This window comes from Podarcis filfolensis (assembly GCF_964270895.1).
Source record: "Podarcis filfolensis genome assembly, chromosome: 1".
Taxonomy (NCBI): Eukaryota; Metazoa; Chordata; class Lepidosauria; order Squamata; family Lacertidae; genus Podarcis; species Podarcis filfolensis.
Window position 1 is genome coordinate 101,069,850 of NC_139604.1, and position 15,348 is coordinate 101,085,197.

Here is a 15,348-nt window from a genome sequence, read left to right on the forward strand (position 1 = left end):
TGTCTACTGACAGATAGTTTTTGGGTCCATACTATGTACTTTTGCTTGCAGGTGACACAGGGAGCGATGGTTGGGAGGGAGCCTACGTATTCCTTGAACGATACTGCTAAAATGTACCCAATATTGTGGTAGTATGAAACTAGCAGAAATAAGCAGTTGAGCCGGAAGGACCCTAGGGAGGAATAGACGGTCCAGCTTTCATATTTTGTACCTAGCAATGAAAGAGAGATTTCCTCTGAGACTACCCCTGTTTGATTTCTAGTAGCAGCACCGTCCTAGTTTAACTATTCCAATTTCTTTTAAGAAAACTTTTCAAAGAATCTTCAGGAGAGATTAAGTATTTAGTCTTGGAGTTGCAAGAAAAGTAGCTGGACTAAACAGCGGCAGTTTGTTTAATTTGCAGGCAGAAAGTAGTAAATACTGTCAATGGAGCTGTCCCCAGCTTGGACCAGTACGTACTGAATTGCTTTCTGAAGTGAAAAAGCCGTACTGTCTGATTTTAAAACACTCATTTGGAAGCACCATGATTGTAATTCAGATGTGGTTGGTAGCTGTATTTTACTTTAGTGTAAAAACACATAATCTGCAATGCATGTAACATGTTGCGTAATAGGACAGAAGGAAGTTTGTGACACAGAAGCTGGAAATTGTGGCTTTACATGCCAAAGAAATAATAATTTGGGGTTCTGTGAGGCAGAAAATGGACAATCTGTACACACTCGTATCACATTCATGTCACCCCATGTGTTGATGGTTGTCTTTTCTTTGGATTTAGCCTGTGAGATCAAGAGATGCTAGGGAAGTTTGATTCTTCATATCGCCACCAAGGTATCAGGCCACAAAGAGGGCTCTTTTCTCTTACTTTCACTGGAGGGAGCCTCATTATCTTACAAAGATGGATGATTGCCAGCAATATAGGACTGAGGAGCCGGATGATAAATAACAGATCTTGGTGGTAGGGAAATGATTTAGTTCTTAATTCAGTGTTCTATTCTAAAGCACTTGCAGTGGCTATAGCAAGCTAAGTAGAAATGTAAGTGTTGCCCTTTTCAATTTCTGACATTTTTCTTAGGTAAGTTTTGGCATTCTTAACAGAGTAAACAATTTTAAAACAACCACTTTAAGGCCGATCCTGTTTAAAAATTTTTTTAAATGTGTATTACAGTTTAGAAGTTCAGTTATGTTCCTCCCTAGGTTGCCTGGTTGTCTTTTGTGAGGTGGGAAAATTTCTGAGTGAAACATAAAGCATACCTAGAGAACTGCAGCCTTGTTGCACCTTAAAGGCTAACAAATTTATTATGGTGTAAGGTTTCATGGACTAGAGTCTACGTCATTTGATGCATGAAGTTCCTGAAAGCTGATGCCATAGTACATTTCTTAGCCTTCAAGACGTCACAAGATCCTTTACTGTTTTTGCTGCAACAAACAGAAATGTCTGTGTCTTTGAACGTATTTGTTGTATAGATGAGTAAATTTTAGCAGCAATGTGGGATATTAAAGGCACTCAGAGCTGTATAATAGACCTTGTTGCTGAGCATTCTGTACTGTACACGTTGTCCCTAACAATGAAAAATAGGTAACAAGTGTTATTTTGTGTGTTCTTCTCAGTCTTTTAATAACTGGCCTTGGCAACACAGCTAGGCTAAAGCACTAATATTTCCAAAAGCATGGGGAGGTGTGTATGATACATGCATTTTACTGTGATGGAGGCAATGTGGAAAACTTCCTTCTAGGTGTATTACTGGTGATGCTCATCTTGAATTGGGCCTTATGTCATTGAGGAGAAGAAAAATCTTAATTAAATCAGAAATGTGACAGAATAGTTAGAGCAACTGTTTTAATGCTTTTGCTATCATTAGATTATAAGGCAAGGGGGAGAAAAATAAGCAAGAAAGCCTCCCAGTTGGTTGATTATGCTAGCTTTTTTGTTGTTGCTTTAGGCACACTTTAAGCAGAGATTGGATGGCCATGTGTCATGGATGCTTTAGCTGAGATTCTTGCATTGCGGGGATTGGACTAGATGACCCTTGGGTCCCTTCCAATTCTAAGATTCTATTATTCTACTCCATACTCCTATGTGGTAGTTCTGGTATATTGTTGCTGCTGACTCAGGACAGGTCCCTAGAAAACAGGGAATGTTTCAAGTAAACAGGGATAGTTGGACCATTTATTTACTGCTATTAAATATGCACAAGGCCCCATAATTGGAAATCCTAATTGTTTGGGAAAGGGCTAGTGATAGACAGAGGACCTTCTTCCTTTCAGTAGAAATTTTATTTGATTAATCACATTTGTTCACAGATGGCCTTCAGATCTCCTGAATTCACATCCTATATAGTCTGTGCAGCTGCCAGGCAATAAGAGTTCAAAGTTTATGCTGCAATACTCCCCCTGAATAGCATTGTGGCAAGTGATACCATTTGTCATGGTAGTCTTTTGTGCTCTTCCTGATGAGACATCGTGAAAAAGTGAGGAGGTGGATAATAATGATGATTTTGAGTGGTGAAAGATTTCAGCTCTACAAAAAGGTGGTGTTCATGATGCAACGGATTCCCAAGCTTCTGAGTAAGCTCATGCTGCAGTCTTATTTTTAAGTAGATGTGGAGGAGTAACTGCTCAATAACTATGCACTGAAATATAATTTTGGAGAAAGGAAATTAATAGTTGTAATCATGAACTATTGTCAACGGCACCAGCCACTTTAAAATGCACCTTTTAAGTCCTACACTTGTTGCCACATTTTATGTCTGTGGTTTGTTTTAAATTCTAAGGCTGCAATCCATGCTGGTACCGCAGCACCGGAATGCCAAATCTCTTTTAGTTGTGTTTGGTGTTGCAGTTCCCACTGCTGAAAAGGCAAGCCTTTTTTTTTCCTAATCTGAAAAGTGGCTTGTCTCTGCGGTGGTGGGAACCACTATGGAAGTAACTTGAAATAAAGTGCTAGCTGTATGTCACAGTTTCCCCCTTCTGTACATATCCTGTCTGTTTGGTTTCCAGATTCCGTCCCCCTCCCCCAAGCATATGAAACCCAAGAAAACATGATGTAGAATTGTCAAACCATGATGATCTACTGAAACGAAGTACAAAGTTCAAATATAATGCTAAGTCAGGAATCATGTTTTTGCTTCTTCCGTGTGCTGGAAGAAGCAAAGCAGCCCCCATTGACATATTAATGGTAAACAATTCACTGCACCTTACATGGCGGGTGAACTTGGCTTACGTACTCATAGGTTTTAAGTCAAAAATGCAAACAAGTATGTCTTTGCTTTTGCTAAAGTCCCATTGATGTTGGTATATTTAATCAATATGTAACAGTGCAGCCATAGTCTCCTATGGTTTTCGGCTTTCAGCATAACCAAGCATATAGAGAGAGACGTTTTAAGAGCATCTGTGGGGCTATTCTGAGTGGTGAAGCATGCATAAGGATTAACTGCAATATTAGGAGGCCATAGAGAGGATTGTCAAGAAAAATTGCAGTCTGTGTTCTTCCAGTTCCGTTAATTAGAGAAATAAAATAGAAGGTTGTCCATATGATGACTTTTGTTCCAGTTCCTCCTGATAAGCATTTTTGTGCAGTCTGGGCACCCTAGCATAGGCTGGTAACAATGAATTTTATTTTATTTCATTTTAAACTGCTGAATATTGCAAAAAATAATAATATGCAAGTGCAAGGTTTCTTGAGGGAAAGTGTAGTGTCTGAATGAATGCAAGATGTTTTGCTTCTCAGTGACATGTCATATTCTGTTTTTCATCAAGTAAACTCTTGTTAAGAATCTTAAATGGTACCAAACTTCAGAAAGAAATATATGGAGTAAAGTTGCAATATAATAATGTCAGAAACCACATTTTTGTTGACTTGCTGATGCAGCTGTTTCTTGGGACTCTCCTTAAGTAAGCTTTAGCTACCTTTTTAGTTTGACTGGTAGCAGGTCCTCTCTCTGGATAGAATATTCTGGCTTTAGAGTCTGGTTTATTGGACTCGTCTTCACCCATGTTAAGAAGGTTCTTAGCAGATCTCCAGGTATCAAGCCTAATGTAGAATTGATACAGCTTATGTTCCCTTTAGGCTGAGGGCAGTTATGGAAAAAGATGTAATATCTTGGAAAACAGTCCAATAACAACAACGTATCACAGTTACAGAAGCCAGAAATTACCATGGTTATACTGTATATGTGAGATCTTACTAGGTTAAAGCAACAAACTGTGACTCGTTTTAACCTTGGTTATATGTTAATGTCTTGACTGGCCCTCTGCTTTGCAGTGAAGGCATAAAACTTTGAGAGGGTGCATATTGCTCTTATAAATGCCTCTAGTTTCTACACATTTTCACAGTCATAACGAACAGAACTTACAATAATAATTTCTAAAAATGTATTTTTAAAACACATTTTCCATTCTAGAAAACTTAATGAGGCCTCTTGTGAACTATGGACTTGCATGGTAAGCAATCTGTAGGTTCAAATCCATTTTACATATTTTCTTTCTATATTTTGCTGCTTGTAACATGTCTGAAAGTTGAAAAAACTATATTTGCATTTCTCTTGTAGTATGTCCATAGGTTTCTTGGTAGAAGAGACTGCACCAATTGTCTGGAGAGGCCCCATGGTAATGTCAGCCATTGAGAAGTTGTTGAGACAGGTAAGGAGTTATATAAACATGTTGCTTTTTGAAGAAATTGATCCCCCCCCCCCGCCTTTCATTGTTAAACCAAGGAAAGATGATAAAGTTATTCAAGCCAGTGCTGATCACTGTGTATGAAAGCATTTTAAAAGAAGGCGGAAGTACTGAGAACCCGGTGGAAGGATCCTCCCTCTCTTCTCTCTCCTCCCCTCTCACACTGTTCCGAGGATTCACCCAACCCTCCAGAGCTGATTTGGGGGCAAGCACAGGGGGAGGACAAGGGGAGAGAGCCTCATAGCACGAGTGGGAATCCTTGTGCTTCCTTCTGCTAGGGCGCTGGGTTAGCTGAATCCATCCCATTGCTCTCCGTTAGTGGAGGACCATAAATTGGTGTCTGAGCTTTGCAGGCAGAAGGTCCCATCATCTCCAGGTAGGGCTGGGGAAGACGCCTGCTTCAAACTCTGGAGAACAGTTGCCAGTCGGTGTAGACAACACAAGGTCAATGTACCATTGTCTGACTTGCTATTAGGTAGCCTTCTGCATTTAGCAACTTTCTAGTCAAATAAATAGTGGATCATTCTGTTTGATAAGCAGCTGAAAGTTGCTTTCGTGGACAATATCTATATTAGATCTTTGAAGCCAAGGTTAGATGATATGGCGGACATAGGGCTTCTGCTGAAAGAAATCGCTCCTTGTCTCATTCCTCTTTGTTGTTAGTAACTTCTAATGGCAACAATGCATGGTGGGACATAATTGGACAATTCAAGCAAGCAGTAGCCTATGAAGTGGAACTGAGGCAGAACAAAAACACTCAACGTGTGATGGTACCCATTAAGCCATTATTAGATGTTATGGAGGTGATGAAGGGCTTCTGTTTCCCGTCTGCTGTAATGGCTAGTTCCAGCCTAAATATCTGCCAATCACCTAAAAGTAAGATTTTACTCCAACCATTGCTGTTCTTAGTGCAGCACCAGTATTGTCTGTTAACATAAAGATAAGCATAACCACGTAGCACAACTGGATAAGGCATCTGCTAGTACTGGGAGATTATTACGTGTTTGGAAACACTATTTCTTTTTTGGTAGTGTGGTTTTTAACATATCACAATTGCCTGTGGTGGCGTCTCTCCCCCCCCCCCCCCTTCAAACATGCCTTATTCTTTTTCGGTCACTACCCAAAACATAATATACCACAGTTCTGACATCAGTACCTGCTTTACTAACAAGCAAGGCTGAGGGAGACCAAGGATGATTTGTGGGGGTGGGGTTGCAGTAACTGCAATATTGCTTCAGTCAATGGAATTCCCAAATGAGAAGCAGATGGCAGTTTCTTTCTCGTGGGTGTTGATAATGGTGTATACTGAGTTGGTTGTTACCTAGCAACTAAAGATGCAGTTGTAATCTAGCAGATCCAGAAGTAAAAAAGAAATGGTAGTGCCTTGACACGGGAGCCCGTTAATGATTTTCCCTGACAATGGAATTTCACTTGTAGCTGCAAGAAGGCTTTAAGAAGGACTTTCCTCCAATCAAAGCATTTTCCTTTTGTGTATAAACTATCTGCTCCTTAATCCTGCATCAGGACAAATGGAGTTTCCTTTCAGGAAAACAAAATGCTTACAGATACCAGCAAAGACAAGTAGAATCTGTTGAAGAGGAAGGTTTTATAACTATGCAACTGTATACATATAATTGCAGTGTGTTTTCATGAGTGTGTGTTTAAATCTTACTCCTGCTTGTGGCAGTAGGTTATTACTCATAGTTTACCAGATTTAATTCTGTGACCAGGACATTTACATTGTAGAGATTCAGGCATCACATGCAGTAATTAAATAAAATATTTTATTGTTCCAAAGCTGGGTTTGATTGGATTTTCTATGACTCTTATGCCCACATTTTATTACTGGTCACCGCAGGTTAAACTACTGTTCAGAAGTTGTTTTTAAGTTTAGAGCTTTACAAAAAAAGGGGGGGGGGAGGTTTAATTATTTTGTGCATTAATAGCCTGGTTGTAACTTTCGTTTTACAGCAGAACTGAAAGTAATAGTTCGTTCTACTCCTCCTTTTCTGGTCACATAAACTGCCTTCTTAATCTTGGTTTATGATAGAATACATTGAGTTTAAGGGGCTCCCAGACATTGAGGCAGGGTTATAAAATATTAAATAAAGATCTCAAGAAAATTAAGTCAGTCAGATCTAATATTCCTAATGCATTTTATTGCAGCCAGTAGAAGAGATCCATGGACTTGCATATAAAACTAGGCAATATTGTGAAATGGCCTTTATCATCAGTTTTAGAATATGAAGTTTCTTTCATAAGGGTGCGACACAGAAAACTATGAGGTATATCATGGTATTTTTTTCCTTATAGAAGTTTAGCAGAATTAGGTTCTGCAGATACTCCCAAGGCAGGTGCAAATACAACTGTCTGATAACATTAAAACTATTCTGTTTATATTCTTTATGGATTCTAAGAGAGCATGGAACTTTTAGCTACTCAGGAAAAGAGACTGCTGCACTGAGACTTCATTATGCTTCTGGAAGAGGTATTCTGGGACATGACAGTTGAATGACGATTCCCAATTCTGTAGTCGAGCCCACTGAAATAGATGATATCCTTTCCATTAGTGGTTGGTGCAGACATAATGATGTGTATCCCCTAGCCCTGCTGCAAATATCCGTAATGTAGTGTAGCATTACCTGGGGGAAGATGTGAGCTCTCACATACTTCCTCTCCTCTTTGGAAACATTCCCCTTTCAGCCTTAATCATAGTTAACATCTGTGCTCTTAAAACAGTTAATTCTAGCCAGGGCTCGCTCTATTCAAGACTCACTTTTCAAAAACTGCTTAAGCCTCTATATTCTTGTATATGCCGTCCCTCTGTAGAGGCATTTTCAAGCTTAAATATCATTATTATTATTATTTAAATAGGCTGTAGCAAGGCAATTATTGTAAATACAAATTACAATATACGTTATGGGAAATAACCAGCAATTCAGTAGATTTTAATGGTCGCTAGAAAGCCATCACATTTTTAAGAGATCAGTTGGAAATGTCAACAACCTCTTACATTGTTAGCCTTGAGATTTTCCAGCAGAGTGACTTCAGAGTGAATGCATTTCATCCTCAGATCCATCATTCGGTGTAAAGAATAACGTTTTTGATAACAATAGTTAATAACTGCAGTTAATGGCACCACTGAAGAACCTGGTTATTTTGTTTGAGTGTGCAGGCACCTGTTTTTGTTGGGCTTATGCTTCGAAACAGATAAGTATTATTTAACAGTTGTGTGAGTAGAAGATGGCTCACACAGCAGACATTTATCTTCTTCTCTTTCCCCCTCCACAGCTACTGCACTCTTTGAAAAACCTCTTTAGAGAACAGGGTGGGGGGTAGGGAGACTTCCGGTCGGTTTGGGCTAAAGAAAGCTGCAGTAGAGGGTGAGGATGTGGGAATGTTAAGGGATAGTAGGAAGGGATATATTGAATAAGTCTTGTGCTTCCTTCACTCACGCTAGTATGTGATGTAGCAGAGTAGATTCCCCTCAATATAGCTGGAAGCTAGTTTGCGGACTCGTTTGAATCTCTTAGTTAAGATTATTTCCTGGTGTCCCCTTTGATCCCTCTTAAAAGAATAAAGACACGAGAATCTTTCTGAGTAAAGCAACAAAAAGTTTACTCACATTTCAGTTCACGATTTGATCCCTGAAAGGCAGGCTTTACTTAATAGTTATATAAGAAATTGAGTTCATCTCTTATATTGAGACTGAACTCATGTGCTGCTGGCGGACAGCAAAATTACACCAATAGAACAAAATGGCTGCAGGAGAGCAGCATGGCAGCAAAAGAACAGCAAGCAAGAGAACAAGTGAAGCAAGAGATCAAGACAAACTAGACAAAACTGCAAGAATCAAGACTGAGAAAATGGCTGCATGGCTCGGCTCTTTTATGGAGTCAGCCCGAGCCATGCCCATCTCCCAGATCACATGCAGGGGGAGGATGCTCCAGACCAGTGGAACAGGAAGTTACACTGACTGGATGTTCCCCTGCCTGTACCCACTCTAGGGAAACAAGGAATGTTGTATTTGACTGTACAGTGGTACTTTGAGTTACAAACACCTCAGGTTACAAACAGACTCCGCTAATCCGGAAAGTAGTACCTCGGGTTAAGAACTTTACCTCAGGATGAGAACAGAAATCGCACGCCGGTGGCGTGGCGGCAGCAGGAGGCCCCATTAGCTAAAGTGGTGCTCCGGGTTAAGAATGGTTTCAAGTTAAGAACGGACCTCCGGAATGAATTAAGTTCGTAACCAGCGGTACCACTGTACCAATGGATTGCATCCCACAGAGCATACAGTACAACTCATATGCTGCAGGAATGTCCTCCAACCTTCTGGAGTGGCTGTCTGGAGAGTGCAGGGCCTGAAAGGGATAATTGAATTTTGTTGAAGGCACAGCCTTCCACTCATGCAGCCATTGGATACCAAACCTTGACTGTAGGAGGGAGGATTGGTCTCTAATCTGTTTGAAATGGCAGGTAAACCTCCCCCATTTCCCTTGTACAAAGATGATAGACACTGCTGTGATGTTAGCATTTGCTACGCTAATACTATTACACAAATGTCTTTCATGCAGTGTAGGTTTTTAATGGAACCTTCACTTGATATAAACGGAAATAAGTGCCAGAGTGTGAGCTCCACTTTTGATTACATAGACATTTGATAACAGGAAAAGTTCACAGAGTTGGAGTGAGGTGACCAATTTTTGTTTTTATTTCATGCAATGTGTAGTTTGCTCTTGCGGTCTTTCAAGCAAAAGCATGAACTCTCCTATATGTGCTTAACAAGTAAGGATTATTGCAAAAAGCGATAACTTTTTTTTATAAAGTTTTTTTTGTCCTGCTTATACATTTCCATATGAAAAAGAATAATGAAGGAAACTGTTACTTGTCAAATGATACATTTCCAAAAAAACACTTAAGGCTGCTTCAAAGTTCAGAAGTAATGGCCAAATAAATGATCGGCCATTGGTCCTGGGCTCATATGTGCCTTTTCCCTACTGAGATTTCTTCCTGAATGCCCTTGTCTGCTGTTAGGATCAAAAGTGACAAATTGTGGTTTGTGCTCAAAATCAGAATTGGGGAGCTATGTGAAGGGGTTTCCCGTTTTGGATTGAAAGATAAACATAGTTGCCCACTCATATATAATGGCAAACTGTCAATTTCTAGAATAGCAAAGGAGTTGGACTGCATGAAGGGAGATGAGAACATTCAAATCTGAAGTTCACCAAGCCATGGTATACAGTGGTACCCCGGGTTAAGAACTTACTTCGTTCCAGAGGTCCGTTCTTAACCTGAAACTATTCTTAACCTGAAGCACCACTTTAGCTAATGGGGCCTCCCGCTGCTGCCATGCCGCTGCTGCACAATTTCTGTTCTTATTCTGAACCAAAGTTCTTAACCTGAAGCACTATTTCTGGCTTAGTGGAGTGTGTAACCTGAAGCGTATGTAACCTGAGGTACCACTGTATTCACTTACATAGGAGCCAATATACAGAAATGGCTCAAGGAAATTATCATCATGCAGCGCTTCACATAGTGCAGCTTGGCTCATATACATAATAACCAATATTTTGAGGACTAATAATTTATGCTCATCCAGATCCTTCTTTCAGAACTCACCTTTCCTGTAAAGACTGACTTAATTGCTTGATCTTGATTCCTAGCTATAACCAAGCCCAAGCACTTTTATATTTATGCTTGTATGTCACTTGCCATCCTTGTCTCACCCTGATCTAAATATGGTTTATTACTGATTCAAGCCAAAATTATCCCCCATTCAGATATAACGATGAACTCTGGTTAGTTTGAAACAGAGAGGTAAATGCTTCTCATCTTCTTGTGGCTACATCAGAGAAGATGAAGAGTGTATGAGCCTCAGGCATGCTTACGTAGTGCTAAATCATGGTTTAGTGTTCATCCGAAATGGGTTAAATTACCGTATTTTTCGTCCCATAGGACGCACCTAGTTTTTTTGGGGGGAAATAAAGGAATTTTCCCCCCCCATTATTTCCCCCCCAAAACCAGGTCGGGGAACAGCGGGATGGCGGCGCTGCGCCTCTCCGCTGTCCCCCGAGCTTGTGGGGCTGGCCGATGTCTGCCCGAAGCGTGGGGCGCTCTGCTTCAGGGCGCTCCACGCGCCGGGTGGCAGGCTGCTATCCAAAGCCTAGGGAGCCCTGTGGGAACTCCCGCGGGCTCCCCAGGCTTGCTAATAGCTTCCTGAAGCCTGGAGAGCGAGAGGGGTCGGTGCGCACCGACCCCTCTCGCTCTCCAAGCTTCAGCGAAAGCCTGTATTCGCCCCATAGGACGCACACAGATTTCCCCTTCATTTTTGGAGGGGGAAAAGTGCATCCTATAGGGCGAAAAATACGGTAACGGGAATAGGCTGTTCACAAAACGTGGCATTAGTATAAGTGCACAATTCACAGCTTTTCTTTGTTATTCTTCAAATGATACACATTACAGAATGTGTTCTTAAACAGCATTCCTGTTCATCTACACCTTCACAACTTGCTTGTGTTGCATCATGAGGAATGTGGTGTTTACGCTACTTACTTAGAATATACATTATGTGAATATCTATAGTTTTTAGTTTTAATTTGTTGGTTATACCTGGTGATTGATTAGAACAATTTGCCACAGAAGCTTTCACGATGTTCCTGAATGAGGGAAAATACACAGACACAACACGGCAGTTAATTACACCGCTTTAACAATAAATGTCAAGGAAATGCTTTTTTTAGAAGAAGAAAAAAGATGAATGCTGCGCTTAAGCAAAGTGCAATTACATTTCCAACATCTGAAATGTTTCACAACACTGTACGTACTCAAGCAGTGAACATTTTAGCATTTTCCACACATGCACAATGGCTGACAGATGGTGGGTGTTACAGGTATAATTTTGTAACCAACACTCACTTGTTTGTTTGCAAGAGGGAATTCCTGTTACCATAATGTTTTGTTAATCTGAGCTAATTTATTCCTACACAAAGAAGTATTTGCATATAGACACATTTCTTAGAACTGATCTTAGAAGAGGGATTAAGGTCATGATTTGGTAGAATGTTGCTTACAAATGAGACTTGCATGCAAACTTCCATTTTCTCCCTGAAACAGTCTGCAGTCTAAAACAGTTTATTTGCACACGTTTTCTCTAGCCAGAAACTACTATCAGTCTGATTGAGATGGCTTATCATGAATGGAAGAAAAGGACTGATAATGTAGAATGCCATCTCTTTTTAATAAGACACAAAGACGTCATCCACAACCGTGATATGTGAACACACATGCATCTTAGTAGTAGGTATACCACATAGTACAGCAGTTCAACTGTCGACACTGCAAGTATTGGCCTGAACAGTCTTCAATAGCTAAGAAGCTAGCACCCTGTTACTCCTGTGACTAGATGCAAGACAGCTGGAAGCCGCTGCAACTATTCTGATTTAATTTACAGCCTTTTCCTTGCTACACATAGACAATAGGTATCTTAATTTCCAGATATTCATGACATTTGCATGGACATAGCCACATTGTTCTGTGGTGTGATAGGTCACACCCTGTGATTTAAGATCCTAAGGTTTTAGATCATTTGTTTAAACTGGCATTTTTATATTACACAGAAAAAAGTTAAATGCATATTAAACAGGAAATTATCATGAATCTAGAACAATGTGGCATACTTTGATTAACTTGGACCTAACAGAAAACTGAAAAAAATACTCGTATCCATTGGATTCTTTTAAAAAAACCCGTTTCATTATAATAATAATAATAATTTGGGAATCTGATCTAAATAATACTCAACTTCATTTCTGACATTTTAATGGAACTTGTAGTCAAGGCCTACTTGAGTCCTGTGGTTCATAAAAAGGGGGGATGGGGGGAGTAAAAGATGGAGCTACACCTCAAGTCATCCTGTGCTGTTGTAAGGAGGAGGAAAATGAGGGAAATAAGGTTATCAAGCGCTACAGGAACAGTTTCCAGCCTTTTTGGACCAATGGGCACATTTGCAAACTGGAGAAACTGTCACAGGCACCTCACATATAACTGCAGGCAAGCCCATACCACAGCCGTATCCTATTGGCTACAAAGTAATGTGAATTTCAAACCTAATATCAGGGGAAGGGGAACCTCTGACCCCTAGGGAAGGTTTCTGTGGGCACATGTATGCTCAGGAGCACTATGTTGGTGACCCTGGTACTAGAAGGAGAAGTGTAGAGAAATGTTGACTACATCCCCAGGTACTGTTGCTGTGCAATTGTAATCTTACTTATTTTGAAGGTTCACAGGAAGCCCCTTTTGAGTGTATGAAGTTCATAAGTTGTCTAAAAATCAAACTGCTGTTCTGTTGATTGGCAGTCTTCCAATCAAATTGTGATCTTAATGTACAAAAAGGGATGGGACCAGGACCGGATTTAGGTTTGATGAGGCCTTCAGCTACTGAAGGCAATGGGGCCCTTTATATGTCCAGCTGTCCTTTGCTAACAACAAATTGTCGCTGTTTTTTGTGTTGAATATATGCTATATGGTAATTTATGGACCTAATAGGTATCTAAAGCCATTTGCATATAACAAAATATGTATTTTATCAAAGTAATTGTTGACTGAAATACAATTAAGAAGAAGTATATTAATAGTGAATTTTTTTTGAGGGAGGCAAGAGAGTGGGGCCCTAAGCTATAGCTTGTTTAGCTTATACGTAAATCTGGCACTGAGTGGGACACTGCTTTTCTCCAGCACAGTATTCAATGGCTTTTTACTGTGTTTTAAGAAAGTTAGAATAAAACTATCTAGTGAAAAATACCCTCAAAAAGACATTACTCAGTTACTAATACTATCATTTCATGCCTAACGTCTTTTTCATTCATATCTAGTTATGTAAAGTCTTGGAATACTTGAAGTTTCAGAACTGCTGTGCCTGCTTGCTAGAAAAGGAATTGTGCTTTTCCCTTGAGTTCATGGGATAAATTTATATCTCATCTCTTGCAATCACTCCAGGCATTATTAATATGTGAGAATTAAATGCTCTTGATTTTTACCTGCTGGATCAGTACTCTGCAGTACTTAAGCTCTCCAGATAAATCTCCTCATCCCCATTTTTCAGGTTGGGGGTGGGGAGATATGCCACACTGTTCTTAAAACATACCATTGGCACAAATAAATCTTCTCAAGAAGAAAAGATAATGGATTTAGGTAGAAAATTGATAGTTACTCTTGTTTCCCCCATGTAAAGGGCAACGGGTCATACTGTGATCGCTGCAAAGGGTGGAGTCCCCAGTGGTGTAGACAAGTTTACTTGAATATGGTATGTGGGTAGCAACTGTGCAGATTAGTAAATGCATGTAGTTTGGGGGCAAGGCTTGTTAGTTCAGTGTGTGGAGAAGAAGGCTATTGAATTCCAGCAGGTAGCAAGACAGAAGGAACACCTATGGCTAAATAAGGATTGCTTTCCTGTTTTATAATCAAAAGACATTTTCTTGGCATTTGCTATTATGTTGTGTTTTTATGCATTTTTATACTGTAAACTGCCTGATGATGATGCTGATGCTAATTTATTTATACCCCGCCCATCTGCCTGGGTTTCCCCAGCCACTCTGGGCAGCTCCCAACAGAATATTAAAACAGAATAAAACATCAAACATTAAAAACTTCCCTAAACAGGGCTGCCTTCAGATGTCTTCTAAAAGTCAGATAGTTGTTTATTTCCTTGACATCTGATGGGAGGGCATTCCACAGGGCGGGTGCCACTACCAAGAAGGCCCTCTGCCTGGTTCCCTGTAGCTTCACTTCTCGCAGTGAGGGAACCACCAGAAGGCCCTTGGAGCTGGACTTCAGTGTCCAGGCTGAACGATGGGGGTGGAGATGCTCCTTCAGGTATACAGGACCGAGGCCGTTTAGGGCTTTAAAGGTCAGCACCAACACTTTGAATTGTGCTCGGAAATGTATTGGGAGCCGATGTAGGTATTTCAGGACCGCTGATCCTTGGATGAAAGGCAGTATATAAATGCAGTAAACAAAATATACAAAATATCAGATTCACCCTATTTAAAGTCGTGAAGTTCAGTGGGTAGCCTTGGTAGGTTGCCCCTCTCTTAATAACTAACAGGAGTCATTGTGAAGATAGAGTTGGAAAATAGTTTCAATCTTCTGCTCCTTTGTGGAAGCATGGGATAAAAATATAATAAATACTTGAATAAGAGAAGCTGGTGGGTTCCTGCTGGTCATATTAAGCACCAATTTATACTGAAAAGTGTTCTTAGGTACTTGGCTAGCTTTTTCGTTGTGCATTGCGCACCATCTCTCTCAAATCTTTCAGCACATACAGACCTAATCTACTGCCAAAAAGCACATTTGACTTTTATGTAGCTTTTTACTAGCTTTCTTTGACTTTGTTCTTTTTTTTAAAATAGGATTTTTTAAAAAAAGAAGTTGATATCAGCTTCTCCAAACATAAATAGCTTTGCAATATCACTCAGCGATAGATTATATAAGTAAGGTCAATTCATATAGCCTCAAAAATTTCTATAAATGTGAGTCAGTCACTTTTGAAAGCCATACAAAACACTGAATAACGTTGGATTATGAAATGTACACTGTAACCCTCTTAATACTCTTTCTCCATAATTCCTCATTCTGTTCATATTCACTGAAAAAGGCATTTTACCTGGAGTGGTG

General features: G+C 40.0%; 1 protein-coding gene across 5 annotated transcripts in view; it reads left to right on the plus strand.

Moving 5' to 3' along the window:
* The window catches only part of NUBPL (NUBP iron-sulfur cluster assembly factor, mitochondrial), a 56,236-nt gene that overhangs the window by 21,186 nt on the left and 19,702 nt on the right, over positions 1–15,348 (plus strand). For 3 of the 5 annotated variants that reach the window (XM_083619339.1, XM_083619335.1, XM_083619337.1), the window contains 2 exons: positions 4,401–4,440; positions 4,548–4,638. The exons of 1 other annotated variant lie outside the window; for it this stretch is intronic. In XM_083619339.1, coding sequence (XP_083475465.1) covers positions 4,401–4,440; positions 4,548–4,638 — 131 coding nt within the window. The remainder of the gene's footprint in view (positions 1–4,400; positions 4,441–4,547; positions 4,639–15,348) is intronic. One more of the 5 variants, XM_083619338.1, reaches the window with a different exon arrangement.